Source organism: Patella vulgata, chromosome 8 (genome assembly GCF_932274485.2).
Source record: "Patella vulgata chromosome 8, xgPatVulg1.2, whole genome shotgun sequence".
Classification (NCBI taxonomy): domain Eukaryota; kingdom Metazoa; phylum Mollusca; class Gastropoda; family Patellidae; genus Patella; species Patella vulgata.
Window position 1 is genome coordinate 10445971 of NC_065886.2, and position 26000 is coordinate 10471970.

General features: G+C 36.5%; 2 protein-coding genes across 2 annotated transcripts; one reads left to right on the forward strand and one right to left on the reverse strand.

The window, feature by feature from the left end:
* Nucleotides 1-6773: 6773 nt before the first annotated feature.
* LOC126831005 (fibropellin-1) lies at nt 6774-13716 on the forward strand. The gene is made up of 8 exons (XM_050561629.2): nt 6774-6994; nt 8486-8578; nt 9154-9261; nt 10271-10378; nt 10858-10965; nt 11352-11568; nt 12047-12174; nt 12739-13716. Exons 1-8 carry the CDS (start codon nt 6841-6843, stop codon nt 12744-12746), a joined length of 924 nt encoding a protein of 307 aa, XP_050417586.1. The 5' UTR covers nt 6774-6840; the 3' UTR covers nt 12747-13716.
* Nucleotides 13717-17990: 4274 nt separating this feature from the next.
* LOC126830572 (uncharacterized) lies at nt 17991-20173 on the reverse strand. Its single transcript, XM_050560972.2, has 2 exons — nt 19759-20173; nt 17991-18226 (listed from the first exon to the last, which is right to left on the reverse strand). The coding sequence occupies exons 1-2, from the start codon at nt 20171-20173 to the stop codon at nt 17991-17993; spliced, it is 651 nt and encodes a 216-aa protein (XP_050416929.1).
* Nucleotides 20174-26000: the final 5827 nt, after the last annotated feature.

Sequence of the window (26000 nt, forward strand, 5' to 3'; positions counted from 1 at the left end):
GATCCAAACACAGATCCTATTTCGTTTCGTTTTATATTGTTCAAAATTTCGTTTTACTAGTCTTTTCTTCACTGGGATCTGGAAGAGTTGTTAGCATTGACGTGTTCTGAATGATGTGAGGGATTAGCCAATAAAACGGTCGGTTACGGCGCTTCAGGCGTGTTTTGCACGGAACTGTGGGTAATCCACTAGTAATATCAATGCTCGTATGACCTGTGACGCAACCTATCGCTACAACCGGTCAGATCTCCACGAAAGTATAAAAAAACGAAACGAAATATAGATCTGCATTTTAATGAGATTGAACGGATGGGTTAATGAAGGGAATGAGTGATCTGGAATAAATTAAAATTGCCGGAACCAATGAACAAAAAATAAGTTCCCCCAAAACCAAGTCTTGCGGTCTACGAGATTTTAATTTCTTCATGTAGAAAACTAGGTAAAACGAGTCACGTTCCCAGGAGAAGTGAGATTATTGTGTTATCAATTAAAACTAAATATTATAACCAATGACCCGTTCATCACTGTGGTTAGCCGCATTTCTTTAAAACATAAGATAAACATCGACATGCTATTTGTGACTGTTTCAATATTATCGACACTCATATAGCTGTATCTCTCACATGCCTCCTCAGTTGCAATTCACTATCGACAATTTTGATTGAGTGCAAGCATCTCAAGTTGTCAGCATACTACCATTGCCAGTCACTACACCAATTATTTGCCTAACCTGGTTTATATTGCAAAATGCTAAACTTTTTAAAAGAGACAGGTTTTTATTATAAATTTAAATTGTATACTATTCAAAAAAAGTAGGGGATATTTGATTTTTAAGTGTTATTAAAAGTCACCTAATTCATCGATTTATTCCAAATGATCGTTAGACTAAGTAAGGCACAGACTGACCATTATAAGGGTAAAATGATACCCGGGGTCAAACAGCAAAGTTACCACAGCATCACAACCAAGTCAGTAACGGGTAAATCCTCCTCTGTTTGCCAAACAAGCATTGATCCGACGTGGCATACTCCTAATGAGACGTCTAAGGTCATTTTGGTCCAGATTGTCCCATTCCTGTTGCAACGCAGCAGCAAGTTCTTGGACATTGGCAGGACGTTGTTGACGTTGACGTAACCTCTGTCCAAGCATGTCCCAGACATGCTCGATGGGGGAGAGGTCGGGACTCAGTGCTGGCCAAGGTAATGTGGTGATGTTCTGTTGTTGAAGGTAACCTGTAACGATCCTGGCCCTGTGACATCTTGCGTTGTCATCCTGGAAGATGAAACGGCGGCCATGACGTCGTGCGAACGGCACAACATGGACTGCCAAGATGTTGTCCCGGTAGTACTGGCCTGTAACACGCCCTGCAACAACATGTAAAGCCGTTCTTCCAGCAACAGTGATGCCTCCCCACACCATAACAGAACCACCCCCAAATCGATCATGTCTGATGACGTTAACGTCGTGGAAGCGCTCGTTTCGACGACGCCACACCCTCCTACGTCTGTCCAAAAAATCAACAGTGAACCTTGACTCATCTGAAAACATCACATTGCTCCAGCGTCGATTATCCCAGTGTTGACGATCACTACACCTACGACGTCTTGCCTGAATGTGATGATCTCTCAAACAAGGGATCACGTGAGGACGTCGGGCGCGAAGGTGACCCCTATGCAGTCGATTCCGAATCGTCTGGCCACTCACTCTCACACCAGTGTCTGTTTGAAGACGAGCGCTGATCTGATTTGCTGTGATGACACGATTTCTCAAGGCCAAGGTACGGATAAATCGATCCTGGGCTTGAGTTGTCGCCCTTGGTCGACCTGAGCGTGGTCTGTCCTGTACAGATTGTGTATCACGGTATCTGGACCATAGCCTGCTTATGACAGACTGAGAAACATTCATCGTCCGCGCCACAACCGCCTGTGTTGTGCCGATCTGTAGCATGCCAAGGGCACGTAACCTTTCATTTTGGGTAAGCCGACGCATATCAAAATTTGTTTTCTGGTCACTAAAACAATTAAACTGATGTTTCCACCCTGGAATTCAATGCCACAATGACTGTAACATTCAAAGTCACGAGTCGTGCAAATCTTGGGTTGGACCCCCATGATGATCCCAAGCATCACCTGCATTCCATGCGGTAGCTATTGGTGCGTTTGGGCGTCACATGTAACTGGAAATGTTTCTTCTGTTAGGTTCTATAGTGACTTTTTTCGTAGTCATTTGCATATTTTAGTATTATCCCCCCAAAATCAAATATCCCCTACTTTTTTTGAATAGTATATATACATGTGTATGTGTAATATTTTCTATTTTAATTTTTTATTTTTGTTTTTAAATTAGATACTGTGATATTGTTTTTATTTATGCATATAACTTTGTGATAAGATTTAGCTTGTCTCGAAAGAATCACCATATGTTTGGCGCAATATAGCCCGGTTGGTGCTGACGTGCCATAAAACCACATTTCATTTCATTTCACTATTGCCATTGAAGGGACAACTAATGTCAGTATCGGTTTCATGATTTCTGTTACATCTTTTTTGTAAATCATTTAATTCTTTTTTTCAATTTCAGGGGTTAAACTAAAATATCACACCAATACAATGTTTATCATGTTTAACTCGGGGCGAGCCGTATTCATATTTTTTTCATGACTTTTACATATTGAATGTCACGCTTGAGTTATGAACAATACGACAAAGAGAGTTTAGTAGGAGAATTTTTATGAGGAGGATCCAAATGAAACAAAACTTGATCACATAACTTTAGTTTATGAGGATGCATATTTGACAATCACCTTGTTAAATACAATACTATACACATATACACATTGACATTTACATTTGTATAGAAATTTAAAGTATTTTGTACATTTTGTGTATTATAAATGGATTTCAAAAAGTAAACATAAGTGTTTGTGTTTTAATTTGTACATTGTTTTATACAGATAGAATCTTAACTGATCCTAATAATTGTTTTTAGGGACTACTATGTAATTTATTTTTATTTTTTATTATTGTTTTTTTTTTTTTTTTGGGGGGGGGGGGTCCAAGTATTTGGGGTGGGGCGTACTCCCCCCCACCATGTGTGACGCCCATGGCCTGTACCATAACAGGTCCGGGACTGTACAGCGCAGTGGATGCTTACGGCTGGCCTCTGGATCCATTCACTTGATTTGATGTTTGTTTATTTTTTGCTATGTCTGTATAGTCCTGTCCGCAAGTTTATCTTTTAGATTTTTATTTTGCGTGTAGTGCGGTCCTACCGCACTTACTATGGGAGAGAGGGAGGAAGAGAGAAAGAGAGAGAGCGGTGAGAGGAAAACGGAGGACCTGGAGAAAACCCACGAGGTTGGACAGGTGACCCTACTCCCTGTCACGTACAACCGGGGATTCAAAACCACGCCAGTTGACTCAATGACAGACCTTATGATACAGCACGCACGTGCTAACCATTCGCACATCCACCCCCAAATTAGAATACATGTATCAGTATAGAACAAACCAAATATACAGATGATGGGGAAGATCTAAATAAACGCAATAATTAAAATCCTCTCGGAATAACATATTTACAGTTGCTGAGAGTCAAGAAAACCCACTGTGTTGGTGCTTGACTTGAAAGAGGGATCTCTATAACATGAAAGTTCAGCCATTTTTTCTTTTAGTAAATAGTTATCTGTGGATGACCGTAACTTGTCGGAGTTGACAAGTAAAAGGGTACCAAGTTATTATAACATTTAGATTATAAAGGTATTTTATATCTGCAACCAGTGAAATAACATTGAATATGCTCAATGTACAGTTAATGGTACAGTTAATGATAAAGCAATTTAAAAAATAAAACAAACGTAATTTCTAAAGCTACTGTAATAACCAATAAGCTAAATATTTCTGCTATTCAGATTCATCAAAAGTAGATTTTTTACGGCTGTAATAGTTGATAGATGTGTAGAGAATTGGACGTGCGATGGCTATTTATAGTATCATAGACTCTTCCGCTGAGTGTTACCATAGTGCGTAGTGTATGCGAGAAATCACTTCAAGATAAGCCACTGAAGCGTGTACATTCGCCGTGTCGAGACCAACATTCTGTAGGGTGCATGGGTCACCCTAACAAGAACAAGTTATTTTACACTCACTGTAAATTTGCATGCTGTTTCTAAATCTAAATCTACCACTTAGATGTAAATTTACAAGTCAGTGTTAAAATGCAGTCAATTTACGGTGAAAATACACAAATATTATTTACAGTGTATGTAAGTCTCGAAATGACGGGGTACATTAAACCCTATCTTTCTCTCTGGACAGGGCCCTTAACCGAATGTAGTCGATTTGCTGCATAAACTTATTGATTGTTTGGAATTACATGGATTTCATTAAATTAACACAACGATATGTTACCAACCCACGTAGTTAGATTCTGTTTACGTTCACGATGAATCGTACTAGAGGAATTTTCCATACACAATTTCAAATATTTTTTCAGAATGTTATATTTTAAATGTATCACGGTTTTAAATGTTATAAATAAGAAAATTATTTTGTAAAAATTCAGTTGTTGATTTTAACAGCGATAATAAAAGGTATTATATATCGTGTTTTAAAATCGATTTGATTGCATAAGGAAGGCCCAACAAGGAAATAAATTTTTATGATCAAAGTATAAAATAATATATTATCATAAAATATCTACATATGTATATGAAATGGTTATAAAATGAAATATAACGGGAATAAAGTATTGAGATATTTCTATACATGTTACCTTTTGAAATTGATTACACCAGCCTTTACTGCCGTTGGTGGACATCTGAAAATTTGTACCCTCTACCCCTGAATATGATAACCTCCTGTCCTGATCTAAGTCTGTCTCTGTTATTTACTTAAAACGTAAATTAAATTGTTTTCAAATTATGATTCTTATGTCATAATTAGCTGGTTTCCAGGCGCATCTGTCACCAAAAGGTAGCGTGCTTAAAATGCCATAGAGATTCAGAGTAGGAAATGAAATGGGATTTAACGTCTTACTATTCTGAGATTCAGAGTAGGTTGTAGAACCTTAAAAGATATTAGACGCAGTTTTCAAATATTGTATACATTATGCATAATTGGCTTTGTTTCTGCACATTTGGGTATATGCAACCAATCAATCAATTAATACATTTTTATCCACAATATATAATAATAAATTTAGAAATTATTAACTAATGAAGTAACACGATGTTTAATATTGTTAATATTGATTTAATTGTATATTAATTCATATTAATATGCTTAAACTTTATTATGTCCGCAAGGCTTTAATACACGAAAAAAGAATTATTATTATAAGAACTCATTCCGGCAATGCCAATCTTAGGAAAGTTGCATGGCTTCTCTGGCAGGAACAAGCTGGCCGGGCCAAGAGAAACTGGGGCAAGTTTTATTTGTTCATCAGACTTACGCTTGAATATGTAATCCTAGTCCTTGTAACTTTACGTCGATTTATGCTTATTGAGTCGAGGGTTGGATGGCTGAAAGGTTAGCGTGCGCGCTGTATCATAAAGTCTGTCATTGAGTATACTGGCGTGGTTTCGAATCCCCGGTTGTACGTGACAAGGAGTAGGGTCGCATGTCCAACCTCGTGGGTTTTCTCCGGGTCGTCCGGTTTTCCCCCCCCCACAGCTAAAGACCCCTATGCACAAGCGAATTATAGAAATAAAATTTTAAAAAACATATGTTAGTCCTGAAATGACCTAGTTTGTGTCGAGTGGACGTTAAACCCCATTTTTTTCTCTCTCTCTCTCTCTCCTTATTGAGTCCATATTAAGAACTTTAACAGGAAACTACTACACTCCACGGTTCACTGTCAAGACATAGAATGTGTGGGAAGATTTGACCAATATTAAATTTTTGTGCCGTGAAAACCAAAGATATTTTATATATTCGAATTGGTGCAGCTTTGCTATTATGCTGAATAATAATGATAAGGTTTGTCCACCAAATATTCTAGACTGTATCGTGCCATTGAGATGCTAGGATGACAAGGGCGGTAACTCCAAACTACGAATGGGCGTATAAAAATGTCCGATTTGGTTTTTCTCCGGATCCGCCAGTTTCCTCCCACTGCTAAAGACCCGTACGCACAAGTGAATAAAAGAAATAAATAGCAATATGTTAGTCCCGAAATGACCTAGTTTGTGTCGAACGGACTTTAAATCTAAGCCCCCCCCCCTCTCTTCGTAATGATGGTCGACGGACGATAACCCAGCTGCCGTACTAGTCTGTCTCATTGAAATTTATTATTCCCCATTTCAATAACTTGCCATCTTTTAGTTGTAGTCAGTTGTCAGAGTCCAATTGTGAAATACAGACAGTGAACATAGCGATTTTAAAACTGTCCTGGATGGCTGATTTCCCAAATATTATTTTCATTACGCAAGGGGTTCATGCTTTGCTTGCGTCATAGGCCTGTTACGTGCTGCACCGGCTGCTTTCACCGCCATAGTTGCAAAACAGAATATGTCAAAATATTCATTTTACTATCTCATATATTTATTTACGTAACAAATCTATCTCGAGCGCATTAACATTCGCATAAACATTCCGATATTGTGATCCTTTTTTCTCTGTGTATATTCACACAAAGCATTCTTTACTTCCTTATTCTAATCCAAACTATCCAAATTACGTCCTTGTTGACGTTGCTGACGATATATTTTCAGATGGCTAGGAAAACGTAAACAACAACTGTTGCCATTTCATGGCTTTTAAAAGACGGCATACCCATAATGAGCATCATAACTCCACCAGAACTTGTCTTACACGTTCAACTTCGCGTTAAATAATCATTATGCGTGGTTTGTTAGTTGCTGTTCTTGTTGTTGCAACCGTTTCTACTGGTCATTCACACAGAAGAAGGTATTGGAGGAGAAGGCCAGCGTTTAACCTTGAAAGTGTAAGTTGTGATACATTTAAAAGAGCGGACCTGTGCAACTGTTGTAAAGGTAATTATACGTAGTACTTAACTCTTGACAGTTTTAATTCTAATATAACACACCTAGGGACAATTACACTCTTGTTTATTGCACACGTAACCATATTATCATTATTAATGAAAATCGTATTTAAAATGAACTTGGTACAGTGTATGTATGTATCCTAATGTAAAAGTTATTCTATAGCTTATGGAGATATTGAGCAATTGTTTTAAAAAAGATTTCGGTCTGAGGTGATTTAACCGTGGGGGGTATATCGGATGTCTTTCAATTTTCGATGTTTTTACTGTTAATTAGTTTTACCACCTAGGATTTTCGCTAATTTGGACATGAAAAGGTTATTTTCAATATTTTAACTGTTCATTTGTTTTTCCAAGTAGGAGTTTCGCTAATTAGGGGAGGACAACCTTATTTTCAATATGAAATTATTCAAGATTGATTATTTTTATTTTCTGGGAGACAGTGGTCATTCCCCTTTAGTTTGATAGTAAACTATCTCAAATAATGACTTTATACAAAACATGTCATTAGATACAGTGGCGGATTAAGCTCCACCAAGGCCTGAGGCGGCAGTTGCTGGAGGGCCTATTTAGTTTTTAAATAGGGCCTATTTAAAATGGCGTGGGCCGAATTAATTTCGGGTCAGGGCCTATGTTGATTCCCGTTGGGCCTAAACCCCACCCCCCTAACATTCATTGTCTATGCGTTTTTAATCGTATCAGACAAGTCTAAAAAATTTTTTTTTACAAAATCTTTGGGTCTGAGGCTTCAGCCTCACTGATAATCCGCTACTGATTTCTAAATGTATAGGCTAATTTCTCTCAGACTGATTAAAATACAGATCTATATTTCGTTTCGTTTTATTATACTTCCGATGGCCTACACTACCTAAAGATCTGACAAGTTGTACTGGAAGGCCGTGTCAGTGGTCGTACGAGCGGCTTTTGACCCTGTGACGCCAGACATTGATTAATCAATCAGCGTTGACGTTTCCAGTGGTTTACTCACAGTTCCCTGCATGACACGCCAAGAAGTCGCCGTAACAGACCGTGTGAGGGGCTAATCCCGCACTTCAACCAAACGCCGGTAATATAACAACTCTTCCAGATCCTAGTGTTGTGAAGACAAGTAAAACGAAATTTTGAACTATAAAAAACGAAACGAAACAGGATCGGTGTTTTAATCAGATTGAATTTCTGTAAGATTCAAATCTCTGCCAAGCATGTTTTTGAACAGACTTTAAAATGTAAAGAAAGAAATGTTTTGGATAATTATATTGGTAAACTGCCATTCTAATGACAACGAGGTACCAAAAGGTTCCGCTTATTTTCCTTACTTGTATTACTGCCATATACGGGGATTTAATCCGCGTAACTCATGTGTCAATTATAAATCTTAAACATAGTTTAAATTCAGATTATAGACATATTATGGGAGATGAGACAAAGGCAAAAATATTATATAAACCTGTTTTAACTAATTTAATATCATTTTGTTTAGATCCTTGTGATGATGTCGAATGTCTCAACAATGGAGTATGTGTTAATGGTATTTGTAATTGTCCCTGTGGCTTCTCGGGAGCAGATTGTGGTGGTAGGAATTAATAGCAACATTTGTCTGTTCCCATTTTAACTAAAGATGGTCCTACAGCAAGTATTCACCTGATACTCGCGCGCACGTAAAGGTTATTCAAATGTGAAAGAGTTCACTGTACTGACTGAAAATTTCTCTTACTTGAAGGATGTAGACTACTTTTATAAAGATTATTTCGATATAATTCTAGTCGATCTGTGTGCTGCTAAACTTTGTTGACGATTATTTCGATTTAAAATACAGATGTGACGTCATCCTTTGATGTTGGCCTACCATTAATTCCAATAATGGTACGGAAAACTTGCCAATCGAACATTATCTATACTAGATGAAATATTGGACTCGCGTGACGTTTTTCATTGAAAAGCACGTGCTGGATAGTGTCTGTATTTTAAGTTTTTTAATGGTCTCGAGCTCAAGACATTGCGTAATATATTTCTACAACACTCGGCTAACGCCTCGTGCTGTATCAATATATTACTTAATGTCTCGCTGTCGACCATTAAACCATACATAATTCTAGTCGATCTGGGTGCTGCTAAACTTTGTTGACGATTATTTCGATATAATTCTAGTTGATCTTTGTGCTACTAAACTTTGCCAAAATAATGGAACTTGTGTATCAGAAGCTGGTGGGGTGTCATGTAAATGTGAGGACGGATTTACCGGTGACAATTGTGAGGGTAAGATAACCTAATCTATTTTAATACTATATTTTATGTCAGCAATGTATTTGTATTAATATTGTCAATCATGCTGCCCTGTTGTAAAGAGAGAGAGAGAGAGAGAGAGAGAGGGTTAATGTCACTTCGGGACTAACAAATGGTTCAATTTTATTGGTGATACTTTGGAACACGATAACTGCTGGGTGAGAGTGATGAAACCCAGAGTATAGATTCATAATACCAACGCTGTGACTAAGTTCGATGATGCAAATTTTCTGCTTAGGCTAAGTAGCTATAGGCAACTTTATTGGTCAAATAACAACCCTGCTTTTAATTGCGGTAGAATGTTTAAAGTTGGTGTAGATGTTCTTCCGGTGAATGTCTTGACTGAGTTCAATGATTAACATTAGCCGCTAAAGCTAAGCAGAGCTGAGAAATTTAATTGGTCCGTGCTTTTGGACAAGATAACTTTGATTCTAACTGACGGAGAGTGATGAAACGTAGTGTATAGTTGAACTACCAGGTACCTCAAAACCGTGTCTGCTTAGACTAAGTATACATAATCAGTCGGATTGCTCGATACTTTTCATAAAGATAAATGTGCATTTAATTAGTATGTGTCATTGCGGCGGTGGACATCAGTCGCACTGTTGGCTTGTTTAGAAGTGTCCAGACCATGTTTTCACCCCTTCAAATATGATTGTCATTTGGATGTTTTGAAACATACTCACATGCTTGTACTGTTTTTGATATGTTGAGCTAGATAACCGAGAATGAATGTTTGCTAGATAACCGAGAATGAATGTTTGCTAGATAACCGAGAATGAATGTTTGATCTAGATAACCAAGTAGCAATGTTTTGTATCCAGACAAACTACGGTCGCATCCGCGACAATCGTGAGAGTTATTTCGTTGTAAATGAAGAAGACACAACAGCTACCAATCTTTATGACGGAAAATTATTTTCTTGTATATTATATTTGTATATTATGTTATTTTGATGAGCATTATCTTGATATAATTCTAGTTGATCTATGTGTTGCGGAAACTTGTCAAAACAATGGAACTTGTGTACCAGAGGCTGGTGGAGTGTCATGTATCTGTGTGGCTGGATTTACCGGTGACTTTTGTGAGAGTAAGATAGTTTTCAAATAGTACTATAATATAATCAATCTATTTTACTACCATATTTTATCCTAGAAATATGTGTTTGATTTACAGAGCAGAAAAGTAGGACGTTAAACCCCATTTCATTTCATTTGTGTTTGATTTAATTATCCATGTTACCTTGTAGTAGCTCTTTGATCAGTTTCACTAAATAGCGAAAGTAGACATCTTATACTTAAATTAACAAGGCCATTTTGAATTGGCGGACAGTACACGAACCTAAAGTCACTAGATGTCTTTGTGGGATTGAGAATTACATGTAGGAATTCACAACCAAACACACGCCAATCCTTGAAAAAACAAGAATTTATTTTTTTAGTGATTTTAATTTTATCTACCGTAAACTTGAAAAACGAGAGTTTGTTTTAATTTTTGTATGTATGTATCTATAATAAACTTAGAAATACTTGTATTTTATCTACTTTAATCTAAAGTGTTTATTTATAGAAGATGTATGTGAGCCGAACCCCTGTCAGTATGATGGAACTTGTTCACGTATCGAAGGGGGATTCAATTGTTCTTGCATAGATAGAATAACTGGACCAACTTGTGAAGGTTAGTAGATCAGTTTATACATCTCACATCTCTACCAATTATAATATCAAACTAGTAATACTCAGTCAAGGTTAGTAGATCAGTTTATACATCTCTACCAATTATAATATCAAACTAGTAATACTCATGAGTTAATATTTATTACATCCACCCTTTCTGTATAAGAAGTAGGGTCGCCTGTCCAGCCTCGTGGGTTTTCTCCGGGTCCTCCAGTTTCCTCCCACTGCTAAAGACCCTTACGGGCAAGCGAATCATTGAAATAAAATTGAACCTCGTGTTAGTCCCGAAATGACCTAGTTTGTGTCGTATGAACGTTTGTTAAACTCTCTCTCTCTCTCTCTCTCCCTGAAACGAAACATGATAATCTTTATTTTCTTTTGTTTCAGTTATAGACAATATTATAACATCACCCAATTACCCGAATAATTACCTAGCAGACATTTCTTTTGTAATTAACATTCCGGGAGTTTCCGGTAAACAGATCCGTATTGCATTTGATGGGGATTTTGAAATACAGAAAACAGCTGCCCCAGGGTGTGACCAAGGCTCGAGTGGTACCACTAATTGTCAAGATAGCCTGGACATATTCACGCAGTCGCTTCGGTGAGAGTTTTAATACACATATCGTGATTCTTGGAATGTCGACGGTTTTAAATATACGTTAACTGTAACATATAGAAGAGATGGTGGGCGGGTTAGATTATGCTTTAGGTAAAATTCTAATTAGTATATCTTATAATCTGTAATGGATGTATATACAGTGTTAGTATGTTCTATCTCTTAATATGTAGGGGTGGGGCGGGGGCGAATGATTAACGCATGTGCGTTGAATTATAAAGGTCGTCATTGAGGCAAATAGTGTGGTTTCGATTCATCGCTTGTACGTGACAAGGAGTAGGGTCGCCTGTCGAACATCGTCGGTATTTTTCCATTGTCAAAAACCCATACCCGCAAGCGAATCATTGAAATAAAATTGAACCGTGTGTTAGTCAAGAAATGCCCCTCCCCCTCTCTCTCTCGCTCTCAAGGACTAGCTCTAATGTTTGTACATAGTCTTTGTGTGTATTATCTCTTATTACAGATACACTTTTTGTGGCGGGACTGCTCCAACACCAATAACAGCGACAGAAGGAGATGTTCAAGTAGAGTTCGCTGAAAACGATGATTTGACCCAATGTAAGGGGTTCAATTTATCTTATACTTATGTTGGTAGGTACACATTTAATACATACATTAAAACGTTTACCACCCCCACCAGTTTAAACGAATTATAAATGTCTAAATCATTTGCAGTGGTTTATTTCACACGTGTAATATCTTAGTAAGCCAAGTTACTCTTTCCCTCGAAAATTAGAATGTATTAATGTAGATGATGGAAGACAAGTAGGATGTTAAACAGCATTGTATTTATATAGAACCTTTATTTACTCTACGACTAGTCTAATTATAGTAACCATAATACCTGTCAGTCTAATTATAGTAACTATAATATCTGCCAGGCTAATTATAGTAACTCTCTAATATTCGTCATGTCTCGCATTAATTCGTGACAAAAAATTCAGGAATTGGCAGACACTAAACAAGATAAAGAAAATGCATAGTCAGAATGATATATAGGCTAATTATTGTCACAGACCAGTCTTTAATGGTGTATAAACAAGGGCATCTCATCTTCACAAGTCAGTCTTTAATGATGTATAAACAGGTCTATCATGTATACACTAGTTTTATCACAGTGTATAAATTGATAACATATTGGTTTTCTATTTTTAGATGTATAGATTTTAATATGACAGTATCGGATATGATGATGACTTGATGTGAAGTACAGAATAATAAAGTATTCGACATTTGTTTTGTGTGAAGTGTGGGTGTCTTATTTTCTATCAATTCCCCCTTCTTTATTCTAACTAGTTCGATTTTAATTAGATGTGTAAATTATATAAATTGATTTGTTGAATATATATATTTGTATACATAATTAATATCTGAAGACGCCTATAGAGGCCAGAGAGCTAGCTTATATGATTTAATGTATGTCAGAATGAAGTAATGTGGATTTATCTTATTTAACTTGACATAGACGACATTCCAATTACTGAATTTATTTGGTAGAATTAATCGCGACTGTTTTGACCTTGATGTATTATTTGTTTAAATCTGTTTGTTGAAATGATCTTAATTAATAAAACTACATACATAACTAAAAAAACTATTTAATTAATAAAAACTATCTAAATTAATAAAAAAACCTATCTTAATTAATATAAAAAAACTGTCCTTATCAGTAAAAAACTATCCCAATTAGTAAAAACTATCTTAATTAATAAAAACTATCTTAATTAATAAAAACTACATTAATTTAAAATAAAATAAAAGTATCTTAATTATCAGTTAAACTATCTTAATTAGTAAAAGATATATTAATTAATAAAAACTACATTAATCTAAAATAAAATAAAAATATCTATCTTAATTAATAAAAAACTATCGTAATTAATAAAAAACTATCGTAATTAATAAAAACTACATTAATTTAAAATAAAATAAAAATTATCTTAATTAATAAAATCTATCTTAATTAATAAAAAAAACACCCTTATAAACAAAATCTTTATTTTATAAAAACATATTAATTACTAGAAAAAATCTATCTGAATTAATAAAAATCTATCTGAATTAATAAAAAAAAATCGAAATTAATAAAAAAAAATATATCTTATTTAATAAGAAAATATTTTAATTAATAAATTATCTGCATAATGGAGTTATAAAACATCACCGAATAGTACAAAGTCTTAATCACAGGTGGTTCTGTTTGCATCAGGGATACTAACCCAAGAATTATAGACAATCGCACCTCCAAGTTGGAGGTGGGGCGGGGGAAGAGGTCACACAACAGTAAAATCACCGAATAGTACACAGTCTTAATCACAGGTGGCTTTGTTTGCAGCAGGAATACTGACAAGAATTATAGACAACCACTGTTCCACACAACATTAACAAGTTAATGTCGTATGGTATATTCTAGCACATGTGTCTTCAGGAGTGAACGGTAGTTTTAATATCCAGAATGGTGGTTGTCCATCGACTGTGTGTATACTTATCATGTATGAATGGCATAAATAACTCGTCTCCTGGTAACCCTAAACCTAGCCCTTGTATGAAATTTTGAATATATGCGGGCTTCATTATCATCCGTATGAATTAGCAACAAGATAGTGCATACCAGGTTGAAAACTTGAAAAAAAAATGCCATAACGTTGCTTTTTCCAGAACAATCTGTTGATTTGGAAAATATGTGATTCAATCAACAGCAAGTACCATATAGCAGCAGATGTAACATTGTCGTGCGAACATTGTGAGCCACATTCCATATCCATAGGTCAATCTGTTCAGGAGTTATGAAGGTTTCCCTGATGCGCTCAATTTCAATGAAATAACGGCGGCCATTTTTAAAGATGGCCGCCAAAATGGAATTTAGCAAAGTGACCCAGAAGTCCATCAACCAAATTTCAACACTTCAGCCACCAGGCTAACTGAAAATCATGGTTGAATTTATTCATCCAATTGGTAATGATGCTCCAAAATCCGAGGTCTGTCAAAGGAAGTAAACCTTTTAAGGCAACACCGGGTTAATATACATGACTTCGCAACGGGTGACTTGCTGTCAATAAATGATGTATCACTACGCCGTAATATAATAAGGTTCAGTAAAATTAAATCTATACCAAAGAATTATATTTATTTATTTGTGCGCGTAAGAAAGGGTTGCGTGCTAAATAAAATCTCCTACTCGTCTTTTTTGACATAAAGAAAGAATCGTAGGAGATTCTGTATGTGTCCGTTACATTCACGTAAAACATCATTTTTTATTTACCCCCCCCCCCCCCCCACACACACACTTTAATTTCAATATAAACATTATTAGACAATACTCCTATCACGTGCATAGGTTTGTCGATATCTCTGGAAGGTTCAATTGAAGTTTTATGAAAGCTATGAAAATAGAAAAGCTGAAACTGTAAATATGTACATAGGCGTTATGTTTATTTTATAATATTGATTATTCATACCTACATTTTCATAAATTGGTGACATAATATTTTTGTATAGATTCTTTGTAACACAGGAGAACAGTGATATATGGTCCTTGGTCTTTTTCTGTTAATAAAATAATGTCGCTAAAATTAAAATTTCAATCTAAAAGATTACGGAATAGAGTCTTGTTTGATCAAGGTACCATTGCTGAAATATTCATTTACTGGCCGACAAAATTATAATTTAAATAAAAATAAACACATAAAATGCTATGAAATAATTATAAAGAGGTCCACATTAGACTATCATTAAACTCTTAAGATCAAGGAAATATTGAACCAATTTGATAAAAACGTAATTAGTTTTGCGTAATTATAAGTCACTATCTTTATTAAATTGTCACTAAATAATATTTCCTTGCAATTCCTATATCTAGAGAGTAAGGGGGGGGGGGGTAATCTAAAAGTCAAAATACGTGTCTTGAGACTCTAAAATTAACATTTGTATCTTAAAATCAATATTTGTTTTACAAATCAGATATTTGTCATAAAAAATTTGTAAATTGTATTTTGGTTTAATTTAATTTTAGTCATATAAAGATAAAATTTATTTTAGAAAATCAAAAAATTTGCCTACATTTACATTTCATCAGATACATACAACGAAAAACAATTTCCAAATACAAATTTCCAAATACAAATCTTGAAAAACATTTCTCAAATTACATTTCTCGAAGTTCATCGAACCGCAACATTCTGACTACATGAGCGGAAATCAACCTGGCATGCAATAAGTCACCATACAACAATGGGAAATCGAGCAAGCATATATACGTGCGTAGTATGGCTAATTGGGTGGGTCGTTCGAAAAAGAAAATAAATTGAAAGCAGTCTATTTTCAGAAATTAGGTTATTGTCTCATAGCGACATTTTTTGCTCAAACGAAAGAGTATTTTATCTTTTCTAAATCATGTAATCATGAATGTGCCAGGGAATACGTAATATATTGAAAGAAGAATATAAAATACTTGCCGGTCAAGCATTACACGATAACTCGTACTTTAAATTTTACCCCCCCCCCCCGCACCCCCCCCCCCCACACACACACCCATACTTGCATTGCTCATTATGTGAGGACTATGGTTTTTCAAAGCCTCCCGAGGACCCAGGTTTCCTGTCGTCTTACGGCTTTAAGATTTCATACAGTTATTGTCAGGGCCATCATGTGCATTGTCTGCTACGTAGATTGCATTGATTCAGTCATAAAAATATAACATGTTTTACAGACTATATGAGGCCTTTTCTTATATTTAATATCTACAGAGGACTTGTGTTAGATTGATTTACATTTATACACTAGAGAGGACTTGAGTTTATAGTAGTTTACATTTATTACCATGAGAGGACCTCTAATACAACTTACTTTACCTTATTTCTGAGGACTTTAGTGTTTAATACTTTACTTTAAGGACTACCTGAGGACCTGTGTAAGATTGATTTACATTTATACACTAGAGAGGACTTGAGTTTATAGTAGTTTACATTTATTACCATGAGAGGACCTCTAATACAACTTACTTTACCTTATTTCTGAGGACTTTAGTGTTTAATACTTTACTTTAAGGACTACCCGATGACTTTTGTAAGATTGAATTACATTTATACAACTTACTTTACCTTATTTCTGAGGAATTTAGTGTTTAATACTTTACTTTAAGGACTACCGGAGGACCTGTGTAAGATTGAATTACATTTATACAACTTACTCTACCTTATTTCTGAGGACAATGCAGATTTAACACTATTAGAGATTTAACAAACTTTGCTATTCCTCAAAGGTGAGTTATCTGTCCTTTGACCACGAATGACACCATAAGCATTGCAAACTAACCCAGGCATAAAAACAAGAAATGAATGAAAGGAACAATGTCAAGACTGAGTGAACGGAAAACTAACGGGTGCAGAATGATATTACGCACCTCAGTGTGTTATTTCAGGTCTCGGCGATGATCACAGGCGTATAAAATTGCAAATTAAATGATTTACCAAGAGCGTTACACTTACAGTTTGACCAGTTCTCTATCTTTATTAGAAATAATTTTATACGTCAATATGTACAGACGCAAAGCACATTCCGATGTTTTTTTTGGAGATAACATTTTTTCTAATGCCGTCAGGGGGTTGCAATTTCAGCCCCATAGCTCAATTTGGGGCACTTCCAGGGACTTCCAGTTTCTAACTAAAACTTTGGACCTTCAGGTTGAGTACATTTTTTAGGTTGCTCTTGTGGATGTTTCAGTGGACGTGAAAAATAAGAAATAAAATGGTGGCCCTTCATACATATGCATTCGAGAGTATTTTTCTTTGTAGAGGAGGGTGCCCCTTTAAATTTATGAAAGCTGGAATGCTGATATTTTACACGGTAGTTTGTCTCAACAGTATCAAGGGGACGGCTAAAACCGGAAGTCTCTATCCAAAATAGAAATAAAACTATGGCCGAAAAAACACCTAAAAATGAGCAGTTTCAACAAAAGTTGCGCATCTTTTTGTTGAATTTATGTATTTTGGCTGATAAAATGATTCCTACTAAAGATAGAGACTTGATATTTACAGGACATGCCTGGACCATTATTCTTAACTAGTCCTAAATGTTTCAAGTCTCTGGGGTTTCCAGGAACGAAGATATCAGCCAAACACCATGCACATTCCATTGATTTTGGGATGCTGTCTGTCATTTAATGAATAAAACGTGCTACTGTACATGCTCCAATTTTGCCTGTAATCAGGGCTAGGGTAATGGTAATGGAATGTAATCATTACATTTGTGAAGTAATGGTCATGTAATGAGTAATAGAAGATTTGAAAAGTAATGAGTACAAAGGATATCACATATTTATTCTTTTGTAGGTAATGACAAAAATTTAAACAAACGCAATCTCCAAATAAATAGGCGGCGGACAACAACAGAACATGTTTAAAAATGCTTCATTGTCTTTTTTTAGACTGGATCACATTATGAACATAATTTTTGATGTCTCTCCATGATCGTCTTGACAGTTCCGTTCGCTTTCTTAAACATCTGTCACAATCCAGTTTACCGGGAACTTTCATTTGTCGAATGTTGTTACCCAACTCTTCAGAAACAGCTCTCTTTTCATCGGCTGTCCAATATCTTCTGACTTGCTTACATGTACCTTTCTTACTCCCATTCAAATTAACCCCTGAAAACATATCAGAATGAATGTTAAATTGTTTGAATGTATGATTATTCGTATACATGTCGAGTGCTTTCACAAATCTGAGCATAAAAGTTTTGGATTTGTTTGTAAGAGGGTTACCGTATATACAATCCTGTGTGTATGCTTGCTAATACTGGAGTTGATATGTAACGAAATGCAATGAAAAGGGAGTTTATCAGACTTTTCTGCTACATCCGGGCTAATGAAGACGGACATACCCTTATTTCGATTGAAACTGTCAAGGGTTCTTTTACGTGCTACGGGTGGATGGGGACTCATTTTTTGTCCCATCCGAATGACTAGATCTGAACTACTGCAAAGGGGATGCCATGCAGAGTGCTATGAGGGAAATTTTGCCCAGACAGAGGTGCTACAGTTATTTCGAATTCCAACAAGGGTTCTCTTACGTGCACACCTACATGCAAACAGGGCCTCAGTTGTTGGTCCCATCCGAAAGACAAGACACTGTCGTAGCCAGGCCCTCTGTCTTGCACCACATATTTTAGATGGTTCGTCTACGGGTTCCTCAGCATCACTATCATTATCACTTTCATCATCAACTGAATGTAAACATGGAAATGAAGCAATTATTGTAGAAACAAGCCAACAGTGAGGCTGATGTCCCCCACCGAAATCCCAAAATAAATAGATGACACATTAATTACTCGCACATTTATATTTTTTTCGAACGTATAGAGGAATCAAACTATACACCAAGTTTCATCACTCTCTATCAGATAGAATCAAGATTATCTTGTCCCAAAGCATCGACCAATGAAATTGATTAGCCCTGCTTAGCTTTAGCTCGAAATGTTAATTATTGAACTCAGTCAAGACATTCACCTAATGAACATCTACATCAAGTTTAAACATTCTATCGCAATTAAAATCAGAGTTGTGATGTTCCAACGTCGTGTCCCAAAGCATCAACCAATCAAATTGCTTATCTTTGCTTACCCTAAGCAGAAAATGCTCATCTTCGAACTCCATCAAGGTATTGACCTAATAAACACCTACACAAAGTTTGAACATTCTAGTTCAATTAGAAAGAGAGTTATTGTGTCCCAAAAAGTGTGACGGACAGACGTACGGACGAAAGGCAGGGGACAAAAAAAAGTTAAATAGCTCATAACACAAATGAGTTAAAGATAGGTTGCTAGCAGGTGAGTCGTGCGAGCATATGGCGGAAATGAAATGGGGTTTAACGTCCTACTGTTCTGCTCCGACATGGCATACGCAATACAGTGTGATATGAGAAAATTTTGCCCAGACAGCAGCGCTACGGCGTAATCTTATATCGAATTCCAACTGTCAAGGGATCTTTAATGTGCGCGCCAATGTTAGGGAGCCGACGTCCTACTCACTTAGCCACCGTGGCTCCCGTAATATGATGGACGGGGGTGACGACAATATACGACCAAGACTGAAAATGGTGCCCAAAAGGGAAACCAATCTATATAAAAAATTTTTAAAAAATGTCTTAAACAAGTGACAGTTTAGAATAATTTACTAACTTGTAGTAGTAACATCAACAGAAATGTCATCAAGGTTCATTCCAGCCATCTTTGTGATATTTCCAGTTTCCATGGCAAGTAGTATCTTACTTATCTTGGCAACCTGAAGTGTATTTTCTGGCAGTCTATAATACTCTCGGTGAACCCGAATGTCATGTCCCATAAATTTTGCGAGAATGTCTAATTCATTATCTCTAAGAGACAACATTTGGCTGAAAGTAGCCACATGCTTTATTAGCTTGGTTGAAGTTATGATATCAGGCCTTTTTGTTTCACTTTCTATACTGAATCTTCGAATACAATCGGAACCTCTCAGGGCATTTACACTGTTCGGGATGGCAAACAGGTATAAGTTTTCTGGTAAAACTTCTACTTGTGTCCTACATTTCAACAGTAAATCTATTCCCGTTTTCATGTCTTCTGTCAATAAATCAGGAACTTTCCTTCCTCTTTTTCCTTTAGTTTCAAAGCGATGAAGTTGTTTGCACAGTTCTGTTTCAAATTTGGATAATGATTTGCCCACGTCTCCATTGTCATGAGTTGTATTTTGTAACTTTTGATAGCTTTCAATAAGTATTCTGGATGACTCTCCACTTCTTCTTCTATTAAAAAGAATAACCTTAGTTAATAATATCTTTGAAAGTTCATACCAGTCCGCGGTGTTAACAGAGTTCTGCAGTTTACCTATTAAAGTCTCTTGTTGTTTTCTCAAGAATTTCTGTAACAGGATTAGATCATCAACCATAGGAAGTAGCTGAGGTTTGTTCCACTTCTTTTTCTGAAGCGTTTTCAATGCCTCGGAAGATATCTGATCACCCCATTCTAGCTCACACTATTCAGTAAATTGGTCTGCAGCACACTTCTGGGTGTCATTCTGGGCAACCAGGGCTTCTGCCTTTAACAGCATTTTTTAAAAGATGAACCCAATTTCAAAGCCAGAGAGGATGTTTTGTATCGTTGACTGACAACATCATAACCACAAATTCTTTTCACAGCGTCAACCACAAATTTAAATTTAGCTGGCTGGATTACGTTTTGGAAAGTAACTAGGGGATCTGTTTTTCTCAACTCAAGTGCAAGACGTGCCAATTCTCTTATCTTTTGGGAAATGTAATGTTTGTTATGTTGTTCCTTTCCCACTTTCAATAGTTTAACACCATACTTCAATATCAGTTCGTCATTTCGCACGCACATTGAAACGCTATCATTATTCATATCCTCCAGGATTTTGGTTAGTACTGCGTTATGTTCAACATCTGACGGGAGCATCAGAGAACTTCTCGACTGAATATTTCGATTTCGTGCTTTTGATGTGTGTGACTTTCTCAGTTTGCATACTTGTTGGTGCTTCCATAGCTTTTTATTTATGAAAAGGTCCAAGCAAAGATCACAAGGACTATAATCTCTTGGGTTTCTCTTTTCTGCTGCATTAGGTCGCTTGGATGGAACTAATTGACCACTTCCTTTCTTCAGAACTTCACAATTGTATGAAAAATTACCCTTGTTTGTCAGTTTTTGAATCAGTATTTTTCGCTTGTTGCACTTCTTTTGAAGGGATGAAAATTCTGCCACTTCTGTCTCCTGCGAATGTTTCTGTACAAAATGTCTAGGTAGCTTTGAATATGGTTTATCACAATAAACGCAATAGTTCTTCTTATCCCAACGTCTCTTATCTTTACTGTTTGAGGTGACAACCACACTCAGTCCAGCAACTGCAATAATGAAGATAATAAGAGTAAAAACTCAAAACTAAACATTATTGTTAAGCTAGACAAAAAAGGGTAGTTCAGAGTACTTTAAGGACTACCCGAGGACCTGTGTAAGATTGAATTACATTTATACAACTTACTCTACCTTATTTCTGAGGACTTTAGTGTTTAATACTTTACTTTAAGGACTACCGGAGGACCTGTGTAAGATTGAATTACATTTATACAACTTAGTCTACCTTATTTCTGAGGACTTTAGTGTTTAATACTTTACTTTAAGGATTACAATGTATATTTAACACTATTAGAGATTTAACAAACTTTGCTATTCCTCAAAGTAGTTCAGAGAGAGAGAGAGAGAGAGAGAGAGAGGGTAGTTCAGAGAAAGAGAGAGAGAGTAGTTCAGAGAGAGAGAGAGAGTAGTTCAGAGAGAGAGAGAGTAGTTCAGAGAGAGAGGGTAGTTCAGAGAGAGAGAGAGAGTAGTTCACAGAGAGAGGGTAGTTGAGAGAGAGAGAGGGTAGTTGAGAGAGAGAGAGTGTAGTTCAGAGAGAGAGTAGTTCAGAGAGAGAGAGAGAGAGAGGGTAGTTCAGAGAGAGAGAGAGAGAGAGAGAGCAGTTCACAGAGAGAGGGTAGTTGAGAGAGAGAGAGGGTAGTTCAGAGAGAGAGAGAGTAGTTCAGAGAGAGAGAGAGAGTAGTTCAGAGAGAGAGGGTAGTTGAGAGAGAGAGAGAGAGGGTAGTTCAGAGAGAGAGGGTAGTTCAGAGAGAGAGAGAGTAGTTCAGAGAGAGAGGGTAGTTGAGAGAGAGAGAGGGTAGTTCAGAGAGAGAGTGAGAGGTTAGTTCAGAGAGAGAGGGTAGTTCAGAGAGAGAGGGTAGTTCAGAGAGAGCGAGAGAGAGGGGGGGGGGGTTAGTTCACAGAGAGATAGAGATATGGGGTTTAATACCCAGTCGACACAAACTAGGTCATTTCGACATTAACATATTGTTCAATTTTGATTAAATAATTCGCTTGCCAGTAGGTGTCTTTCGCAGTGGGAGGAAACTGGTCATGTACAAGCTGGGAATCGAAACCACACCACTTGACTCAATACACATATAGTATTTAATTTAATTTCAACAGTAGAATACTCACAAGAAGTTTGTTCATCATTTGTACTGTCTTTTTCTAGCATTCCCTCTTCTACCATAGCTTTTTCTGGAAGAACATCAGTGTCTTCACATTCCATAGTACCACCTTCATTATCATTCTTGTCATCAACTGAAATATACAAAATTTTAATATCTATGAGGTGTGCTTTCAAAGAACATTTGGACGAATGAAAAATTTCAATAAGAAACATTTCAGTGTCAACAAGAACAAATATTCCGACCTTTTAGCTTAATAAAATCCCAAAATAACAATACCATAACACAATGCACTTGGTAAATCAGGTGAAAACTTGGAAAAGACTAGGACACAGACCAGGGTTGTTAATCCATTTTAAAACGAATAACATTTTTGTGTAGAAAACCATTTGGTTGGTTTTATATTTGTATTACATGGAAGCTTGATATGTGTACGTGGTTCTACTACAAGTACGGCAGTGCCGTAGCAGTCCGTGTTTGCTACGCACCGTTAAATGCGTTAACATATTGTTCAATTTTGATTTAAATAATTCGCTTGCCAGTAGGTGTCTTTCGCAGTGGGAGGAAACTGGTCATGTACAAGCTGGGAATCGAAACCACACCACTTGACTGTTGTGAGCGTATGTTTCGTTGCCTGGCAACCTATCTTTATATTTATTACAGAAAACTAAAAGATTACAAAACTATCTTGATAAGTATAGCATTTAATGCCAATGACAAATCTATACAGAATTGTATTAAATGATATGAAATGGGGCGTAACACTATCAACAGATTATGAGCAATTTTCGTAAATACAGAATTTATTTACACCGGGAACAGGATATAAAATAGGCTCATAAATACAACAGAATCATAATTAAAAATATAAACACGGTACATTGCCACTTTAAGACAACCATTCCGCCCCTCTGCCAAAGCAGTGCCGTTATTTCAGACATTAAAATAAACTGCTATGTGTAATGTGTTTGCATGGTTGTATTGGTGCGGATTAAGCTTAATTTTGGTGAAATAATTATGTCTCTGAAACTTTTGGTTTCTGAGATATTGAGTGGGGTTGAAAATTGACGCAAAATAGCCAATTTCTCGAACAAGGGGTCTGTCAGTTCGCGTTACTAAATGGACAGTAACTCAGTTAATTCTGCCCCGATTTTGATAAACTTGATGGTGTTACAATACTGAGATGTACAGCGTTCGGGAAATAACAAGTTTCTGGAGAAACAAATAATATTTCAAAATAGCTGCCGGTCGCTATTTATAGAATTCACTGAATATATTTTTTCCCACCCAAATCAGTACTCCACATGAACATCCCTGACTACTGCCCATTATTACAACAGTCGGTATTTTAGAACTATGGTCGGCAACTTTATTTCGGGGGTGGGGGTCAAATTATCTTTTCTGCGGGGCACTCACCCAGCCCCCCTTGCCCCCGGCTGGCTACGGGTGTGCATTCAACTATGAGTCATACACGTTTTTCACCATTACTTTGGATGCTAAGAAGAGAAACTTATGGAATCTCACAAACTCCACATTGTTCAAGTACAGCGTTTGAAAAAACTTAATTCTTAAAGCTCACCGGAAAAGATTCATAAACTTTTTAAATAATGCAAGCAATGTCAACATATCTCCTTAAGTATCACACGATCTCGAATATCAATGTTATCTGCCACAGGTAAATTTCAACGTTATAAGCGATTTCCGCCATTCTCCGTGACATCATTTTTTAGTCCTTCTGTTCATATTCTAGTCTATATGGAAGAAACAAGAGGAAGACGCGCATACATATTTGTAGATGGTGTGACTGTAACAGAATCTACCCAATCAGGATCTTTAGTTCAATCTGTGTAAATAGGAGCATACTCACCATATTGGAGGGGTTGGATGGCCGAATGGTTTGCACGTGCGCGCTGTATCATAAAGCCTGTCATTGAGTCAACTGGCGTGGTTTCGAATCCCCGGCTGTACGTGACAAGGAGTAGGGTCGCCTGTGCAACCTCGTAGGTTTTCTCCGGGTCCTCCGGTTTCCTCCCACTGCTAAAGACCCATACGCGCAAGCGAATTATTGAAATTAAAAACCATATGTTAGTCCTGAAATGACCTAGTTTGTGTCGAGTGGACGTTAAACCCCATTTCTCTCTCTCTCTCTCTCTCTCTCTCTCTCACTCACCATATTCAGACCTTAATTCTTTCTATTTTTGATAGATCTAAATTGATCTTTAGGAGAGTCCCAAAGAAAGGTGTATTCGCAATTGCCATGGCTAATGCCAGCCTCTGAAAAAGGGGTTGTATGTAAATACCAAATGATGGAATAACTTCAGGTTTGGGCGGATATAATTGTCCATGGTGTGGTGGTGTTATACGAATGTGATATGGTAAGTAAAGATGCAATATCTGTATTATACTGCAGGGCCAGTTTATCACATCTGTTGTACAGAGCGGACTGATGCACCACGAGGTATAAACTGTCTACTGGAGATGTACGAAATGCTAATACTGATTTTAAGTCATTGATTGTGTGTATCGAGTTCTTTGCGATAAGAATTGTGTGACGACAAATACACTATACACTATAATCGAGTTTGATCTTATTAATAATGTTCGATATAATCGAAGCAACTTACCAGTCAGCATGTGATAAGACTCTCTCTATATTTGGAGGACTTTCAGATATTACTTTTTAAGGTTTTTTAATCCTGGGGATACGTGTAAATGATCATATCTTATCAAATATTAACCCCAGAAATTTTGTTTCACCCACAACTGGAAGGCGATTGCCATCCAAGCATAGTTCTGAATCTTGATGCAAACCTTTTTTCTGTGAGAAATGCATCCGTTTTCGGTGGTCCATTGTTGGAGTGAATTAAACCAAAGCTACAACTAATTTTCGATTGTCCGCATGTGGGTAGAAAGTCACAAACATTAAGAGCATCTTTTATATCTGGTTTAAGACGCTCTGGGATAGTTTTAATTTTTATAGCCAAATGAGTTGGAGACAAACTACTTCGCCGATGAACTCCCCTCTCCTGGGGAAATAGATGACTTATCTACAGTTCGTGCTGGGATGATAATAGTATTTACAATGAATGACTTACCTACACAACATGTGATGGTATTTACAATGAATGATTTACCTACAACACAGGTGATGATACGTACAACATATGTGTGGGTATTTACAATAGATGACTTACCTACAACACATGTGATGGTATTTACAACGGATGACATACCTACAAATTACGTTAAAAAGAATTATAATATCCTAATTAACAATCCCTTTGATCAGAGTTTCGGCCGAATGAAGATGCGTAAACCAAATAGAGCGCTAAATATACGCCGGATTTATATACTTGCTATAGAGACCAACGAGCGTGCAATTAAACCAATTACATCATTTCTGGTTTTAAT